The 7,163-nt window shown below is 33.8% G+C and overlaps 1 protein-coding gene across 14 annotated transcripts; it reads right to left on the bottom strand.

Moving 5' to 3' along the window:
- Positions 1–1,895: 1,895 nt before the first annotated feature.
- Positions 1,896–6,708, bottom strand: LOC110903913. Of its 14 annotated transcripts, XR_002572236.2 has the most exons (13): positions 6,282–6,707; positions 6,140–6,185; positions 5,400–5,498; positions 5,267–5,319; positions 5,146–5,181; positions 4,517–4,609; positions 4,243–4,429; positions 4,021–4,080; positions 3,433–3,510; positions 3,231–3,363; positions 3,091–3,154; positions 2,933–3,005; positions 1,896–2,552 (listed from the first exon to the last, which is right to left on the bottom strand). XR_002572236.2 is itself a non-coding variant. In XM_022149708.2 (7 exons), exons 1-5 carry the CDS (start codon positions 6,344–6,346, stop codon positions 4,355–4,357), a joined length of 315 nt encoding a protein of 104 aa, XP_022005400.1. In that variant the 5' UTR covers positions 6,347–6,706; the 3' UTR covers positions 3,517–3,937; positions 4,021–4,080; positions 4,243–4,354. The 14 variants fall into 14 exon arrangements, 1 of the variants encoding a protein (XP_022005400.1); XR_004879486.1 differs by adding an exon at positions 3,863–3,937 and having other exon boundaries at positions 3,448–3,510; positions 5,146–5,498; positions 6,282–6,708; XR_004879484.1 differs by adding an exon at positions 3,863–3,937 and having other exon boundaries at positions 5,146–5,498.
- Positions 6,709–7,163: the final 455 nt, after the last annotated feature.

Below are 7,163 nucleotides of genomic sequence, written 5' to 3'. Positions count from 1 at the left end.
AGTAACCCATATTCATTCATCACCGACAAGCAGTCAAGCATACATAGAGAGTTACGAAACAATCAGTTACCACCCCTGAACAATTAGTAATAACGAAACCACCCTCCAACAAGTATGTATAAATTAGTTCGGACAATACCAGATAGAAATGTTTCACATAATTATTTTGGTGGGCCGGTAAGTAATTTCTTTTTATATAAATATATAATTGGTTGGAGAACTGAGACTTAGATCTCACGCAATTCCAACTATGTTGCTACCGGACCCTATGCACCTTTCAATCTTGGTTTTCAAGTTAGCTTTTATGAACCTTTTATATACATATTACTAGGTTATATACCCGTGAGCTTCACGGGTTATGAGTTGTTTTAAAAATATTTCATTTAATTCCAATACAAAATAATGAAAAAACTAACAAATTTATATAAACTACACCAAAATCCTGATATTTAGACCATATCATGGTCTACCTCTAAAGCGTTGCTAGTTATTGCCTTCAACTCCTGCAATTTTACATATTACAGTAGAACCACATAATGAGAAATCGAGAACAAATATACATATATAAACCAAAAATTATCTTTATTACTCTTGACAATTGATGATCGTGATTTACCTCATATGAGTTCGATATACATCACATCTATTCTTGATGGCAATGAAACTTACGAGCTTTGGTCTCCTTGTTGTTGAGATCGGGAAAAGGACGCGATAGAGAGTAAATTATTGCATGACAGTTAAATAGAGTTTCATAACCTTTTCAAGCCGAAAAAAGCATATTCAAACACTATCCCATACAATATGTTTTACCAACAATTATTCAAATAACCAGTTTAAGACATGTAATAGTATTCTTAATACAATGATCTTCAGCATGCTTTTTTGAGATGCCATATTTAAAGAAAAGACCAAAATCCATCTTTACCCATTATCAGATTCATCATCCAAAAGACCAAAACAATAAAAGAAACCATAAATCCTAACCATAACCGAAAATCAATTTCATAGAGAGAAATTCTATTAGAAAATAACAAATTCATCAGGTATCCTCCATAAAGATTCATTAATCGGGTAAAGATTTGTGTCAAGTTTGACACACTAATCTTTGAACATGATTAGTTTATCGAATTACTAAACAAATTTGGTATTAAATTTTAAAAAAATTTACACTAAGGAGATATAAACATCAAATTTGTTTTATAAGCTTCTAGTTATGCAAAAAATAGCTTTCAAGATTAGAAAGGTTATGTACGTGTAAATCGACAAACATAAATGTCATATTCAGGTTCATATAAGGATTTTCGTGACGTTTGACACACTAATCCTTGAACATGATTAGTTATCATCCCTAATCTAAATGATTATTGATTAGACAAAGCTGAAAGTTCTCATGAAATATCCCTGAAAGTGTATTTTGAAGGTGTACAACCTTCTAAAGCACACGTCATTCATGTATGTATGGATAAATGTCATGATATTGATTTAATACTTGTGTAATTGAATTAATGTGTTCAATCAATTAATATACTTTATGTTATTAAAATATAACTTTTTTGTTTTTTTTTTCAACAGCTAGTATATATAATTCATGGCTCCTGTGTTGCTAGTAGGTTTCGATACGAACATAAAATTTGTGAGTTTGAATATAGTGTAAATTCGTTTAGTTAAAAAAATTTCGGATCATTGGTAAAGTTGTTCAAACCGTCAAAATATACTGGATCGACCCACACAATCTGAACAATTTGGTTTCATCTTTTGCGAAACCATCGTAAGCGTTTTAGCTCTAATATTTAAGCAAACCTGGCCGAACCAGATAGTCAATACCCCTACTAATGAATCATGGGCAAAGGATAGTTGGTGCCCAGGGTGCAAGCTTGCGGCGGGGGGCGTAAAGATCGCATAACGGTGGGCAGCTAGTTTTGTACTGAATCACGGAGATAAAAGCGTTGTTTTAGAGTACTAATACATGCATAATCTATATTATTTGCGCATGGATAGAATATCAATACTTTCGTGCAAGTATATATAGTTCTATAAGTTAATAAAAGCTTAGTCCATGAACCTAAGAATGGGAAGGCGACGATCAACAACCTCAAAACTAAAGGTGCCTCGCTTCTTTTCACTCTCCTGCTCAATTTACTCTTCGCTTGCTTTCGGTTTCCATCTTTATCAGATCTTGTTCTTATTTCATCCCGTTCTTCCCAGCCACCAAAACTTGATGATGAACCATTGGATTTCCACCACTTGACCCATCGCTAGCAACCCATGTTTGATACCCTGTTGCCCTCTTCCTATCTCCATCTACATACTCTTCTTGTTGATCGTCTATCTCCAAATAATTGGCACCATGTGGTGGTTGTCGTAGTCGTTTCCTCTTGCTCTTGCCTCGCCGCCTTGTCTTCGTTCTTGGCCTCCCCCAAACGGTTTGAACAACAAAGAAAGTGCGGGTTGGCCCATCGGATAGCTAATTCCATGAGAAATGCTTTGGGTCCTGATGTCAATAGCAAAGATGAGATTATTGCAAGAAGCACCCATCCATATGATCTGAACACCTGCACTGATTATACATAAATACATACATTTATTAATTCAGTTTAACTTAGCATATCATCTCAGATGTGCAAAAAGGAGGCAATTTTTTTTTGAGGTCATTACTTTCATAAACATGACTACCCAGATTCAAAATTGACATGGCTCGATGCAAGAAATAAACTGCGAGTTTTTTGAGCACCCCTAACCGAATATGACCCGATACCTGACCTGACCTGCCCGTTTTGTCAGGCTTATCAAATATCAGAATAAAAAAATGATTCTTTTTAATATTTTTTTATAATAACAATTGTTAGTTTGCAACTTGCAACCAAAGACAAATGTTTAAAAAGTTAATTTTTTTATATTTTCCTTGAAGATTATGCAATCAATTACGGATTACCTTCCCATAAGCAAGAGCATCAGGTTTTGCAAAAAATTGGACATGAGCTCATCATGGTTATTTACCACTTCATCTGCAAACCAAATTGTAAATAATAACGAATAAGCAACGACGGGACAAGAAACGAAAGAAAAAAAAGGATGGTAATAAAATAATACCTTTAAGGTAGACGGGTTGTTGACTTTCCATGATACCAAAAAAATCACAAGGAATAACACGCCCCTGAAAAAAAACTCCAAAATCAAGGTTGACAAAAGCTAAATTGTAAAAGAACGAAACTGCAATCACCTGTACGTACCTGATGAATTAATTGGTAAAAACTGTGTTGACCGTTTGTTCCCGGTTCACCAAAATCAATTTCACCATCTTCAAAATGAAGGCGAACACCGTCTATGGATACTCCTTTTCCGTTACTCTCCAAAATCAGGGAACTATTGACATGAAACACAATATGAACTGAAAATTCTATGATTCAAAACAAAAGAAGAAGCAACCAGTACCTCAGTTTAACTTACGATTCTATACATCATCTTCCCCTGATATGTATAGATGACTTTTGCAGCAATTAGTTATCTCATCTTCAACATCATTCATGAAAAACAAATTGAAAAAAGAATTAAAAACAAATCAAATTTGGTCAGAATTGAATATAACCAAAAAAAGGAATTCAATGCCTCAGTATCGCCCAGATCTGGGAAGTTTAGGGCTTAATTAGGCTAGTTTAGTATGTTTTTGGACTGTTAAGGCTTAATTAGGCTAGTTTAGGATGTTTCGAACGACTTTTAGGCTAGTTTAGAATTCTTGCACTGAAATAGCACAATTTGTAATCATATTTGACATGCTTTTTAATTGCAAGAAACTTGGACAAAACCTGTGTACGGTTAACCAAACTCAACCAAAACAGTTTTGACCTGCACCAAAAAAACTTACCCGTTTGACCCGTACCAGACCTGTCTATTATTCATTTCAAAAAGTATGTTCACAAGCTACCATGATGGTTAAATCCTAAAAACAAAATATTAGAGTTTATGAAATCTCAATTTTAAAGTTTTACAACCCGATTAAAGAAGTAGGGTAGAAATTGAGACCTGAAATGTTTAGGATCCGTGTAAACACCACAAGACGAACAACCCTGAATTGTATGCACCCTAAGACGAACAAAAATCATAAGAAAGCAGGGGATCGAAGAAGAAGGAAGATTTATATTGCATCTTAAGATCCCGAACCTTACTTTCCAACAGTTAACTTGTAAACAATAAACCATTAATCATCCAATTAAACTTCTGTACAATGTTCAGGGGTGTTGATACCTGAGTCGCAGATCAGAAACCGTGTCGAGGAGTTTACGGTGGAATTAACATGGCAGCGACACTTGAGGTGTTCGTACAGCTCATGTTCACAGCGGGGATGCGAGGCGTAACTTCACCGGAAACACATTATACCCCAATCTCTCTCACAAAACTTATGTGAGGTGAACCGGTGTATTTGAGTCATAAACTTGAAGAGATGATGAAAAAAATTTATGTTATGCGTGTGCTTAGTAGAACTTCGCCTAAAGGAGGCTGTTTAAATAATGTGGTATACCTGCTTTGGTTCTCCATTGTTGCCGCCGATTGTGGTAGATATGATGTGACCGGTTTCAGCTCCGTTTCCATCAACAACCTTTGTGGACATTTCCTACACCGTTTAGAAATCAAATACGTTCAACAACTTATTACAACAATTAAGCAAAATATATGCCGAAAGAACGGAAAGTTTTTTTTACTATTAACTAATGCACAACATTACAAATTAAAGAAATATCACCTATGAAGTTTATCATCATCAAAACGTCAATCTTGACCTAATTCAACAAACCCAACTCCAAATTCCCAAAATCAGTAACATACATCAAATCTTTATGCCATAAAGCAACTAACTTTATAATCTTTACACCCTTAATTAAACAAAACCATAAGAACAATGGTAAAAATCATGACTTTACAACAGAACACCTTCAATCTTGACCTAATTTCACACACCTAACTCCAAATTCCCAAATTAGTAACATACCTTTATGCTATAAAGCAATAAACTTTATCATCTTTACACCCGTAATATACACAAAACCATAACAACAATGATAAAAATCATAACTTTACAACAGATCACATCAAGAACAGAACAACTTGCGGCAAAAACAAAGAATTTATGCATAAAGATTTAGTATATACCTTATCATCAGCCATTTGTGTGTTCAGATGATCGATCTGGTACAAGAAACAATTTTTCTTTTTTTTTATTTTTCAAGAAAAGAATGAGTTCATGATGGGTATGAAGAGAGAGAAAGAGGACCCGTTAGACAAACAACTCCATGTGATTACAACTCCTCTTTCATTTGCACATCTCTCCAAACAAAGTAGAAAATCGTGAGAAACAAAACCCTAGGTACAGGGAATCATATAATCGTGAGAAAAAAAAAACTAACTGATTTCTTGAGAGCAAGACAAGCCCGTCACACAATTGCTCTCATCATCAAAACCCTCAAAACCCTAGATGAAGAATAAACTCAGATCTCACACCGGCTCTGTATCAAGTCGGAAGATGAAATTTGTAAAACAGTCCCTAAATAACATGTATCTAAATCTGTCCCTAAAACAGACACTAAAACAGTCCCTAAAACACATTGATATCTAAATCTGTCCCTAAAACATCATAAATCACTAACACAGACCCTAAGAGGTATTGTATAATTCACACAAAATCTGTTCAAAAACTTAAAACAGTCCCTAGAACACATTTATATCTAAAACAGTCCATAAAACAGCATAAAATGTGTCCCTAAAATAGCAAGAGGTAGTGTATAATTCACAAAATATTACAACTTAGACATCTTTAAACATTAATATAGCAAGAAGTAGTGTATAATGCAGGAAAAATCATAAAAATCTCTAAAATAGTGCCTAAAACACATTTTAGCAAGTCACAACATGAAAAAGTATCTAAATCTGTCCCTAAAACACATTTTTATCAAAATCAGTCCATAAAACACATGTAATGGTTCAGTTCAAAGCTGAATTACAACTATGGAAAACTATAATATATCTAAATCAGTCACTAAAACACATGTAATAGTAAAAAAAATTAACAGAACGGACTAATAGCAAAATCGGTTCACTAAACATTAACATAAAAAGAAAGTTAAGTTCAAAGGTGAATTTGACATACCTGATTTCTTGAAACAACAGCAAACCTTTCTTCAATCACTAACACCCTGTACAAAAATCAAATTCAAAAACAACAAAAAATTCAGTTCAGAAACCACAAAAAATTAAAAAGTAAACAAAATTTAACAAAAAAAAAATAATACCGGAAGAACAAAGCAGATGCACAACGGAGAGGGAAGGAGAAATGGTTTGGCTTTAAAGACTTCATCGGAGGATGAGGGGAAAGAAGAGGAACACAATTTCAAACCTCAATCCGTATGAATGATGATCTATACCGTCCGATTAACTTACAAATTCAAACACAGCCGTAGGATTTGTGTTTGTTCAATAAACTTGGAGTTTTATACGAAGATGGGACTGAAAAATCTGTCTTCGTTGAACAACAGGGAGACAGTAGGTGCGATTGTCAAATTTTGAATCCAAACTCGAAAGGGTATTCATCTATAGGATGCAGAGAAGGAAAGAAGGAGAGAAGAAGAAGACGGCGAGGAAAGGGAAAGAATTGGGGATTAGGGATTTGGCTTCTTGCTTTGACCTGCAGAAGAGAGAAGACGGAGTATTCTCTGTCCTCATTAATGCTGTTTGACATTTAGCAACTCTTTCAAAAAAAAAAAAAAAAAAAAAAACAAATAACCGGAAATTTGATGAGATGACACTTGGACAAAATGAATGTGGGAGTGACAAGTAGGAAAGAGAGAAGGGAGGAGGGCTGTGGGAGTGACACATAGGATTTTTGAACTTTGATTTATTATAATAGAGAGATTTCTTTTATTGTGAAAACTCAAAAACTAATTAAAAAAAGCCTAAAAAACACACAAAATTTTTTTTTTCAATTTTTTTTTATAAAAATCGCTGGTTTTTATATATAAAAAAAAACTTTTTTTCAAAAAAAAAAAAAATTTGTGTAGTGCACATGTGTAATAATACACATGTGTACTACACAAAAAATTTTTTTTTGAATTTTTTTTTTTATATAAAAAAACCTGCGAAATTTGGTTTGCAAAAAAAAATTGTATGTTTTTTTG

Source organism: Helianthus annuus, chromosome 14 (genome assembly GCF_002127325.2).
Source record: "Helianthus annuus cultivar XRQ/B chromosome 14, HanXRQr2.0-SUNRISE, whole genome shotgun sequence".
In the NCBI taxonomy this organism is placed as follows: Eukaryota; Viridiplantae; Streptophyta; class Magnoliopsida; order Asterales; family Asteraceae; genus Helianthus; species Helianthus annuus.
Note: the sequence above shows the minus strand (reverse complement) of the source record. Positions and strands in the feature narration are given on the sequence as shown.

Coding starts and splice junctions, on each gene's coding strand:
- LOC110903913 (XM_022149708.2), bottom strand. CDS start 6,346: ATGAAGTCTTTAAAGCCAAACCATTTCTCCTTCCCTCTCCGTTGTGCA. Junction 6,186..6,281: donor GCATCTGCTTTGTTCTTCCG/GTATTATTTTTT, acceptor ATTTTTGTACAG/GGTGTTAGTGATTGAAGAAA. Junction 5,182..6,139: donor CTGTTGTTTCAAGAAATCAG/GTATGTCAAATT, acceptor TTCTTGTACCAG/ATCGATCATCTGAACACACA.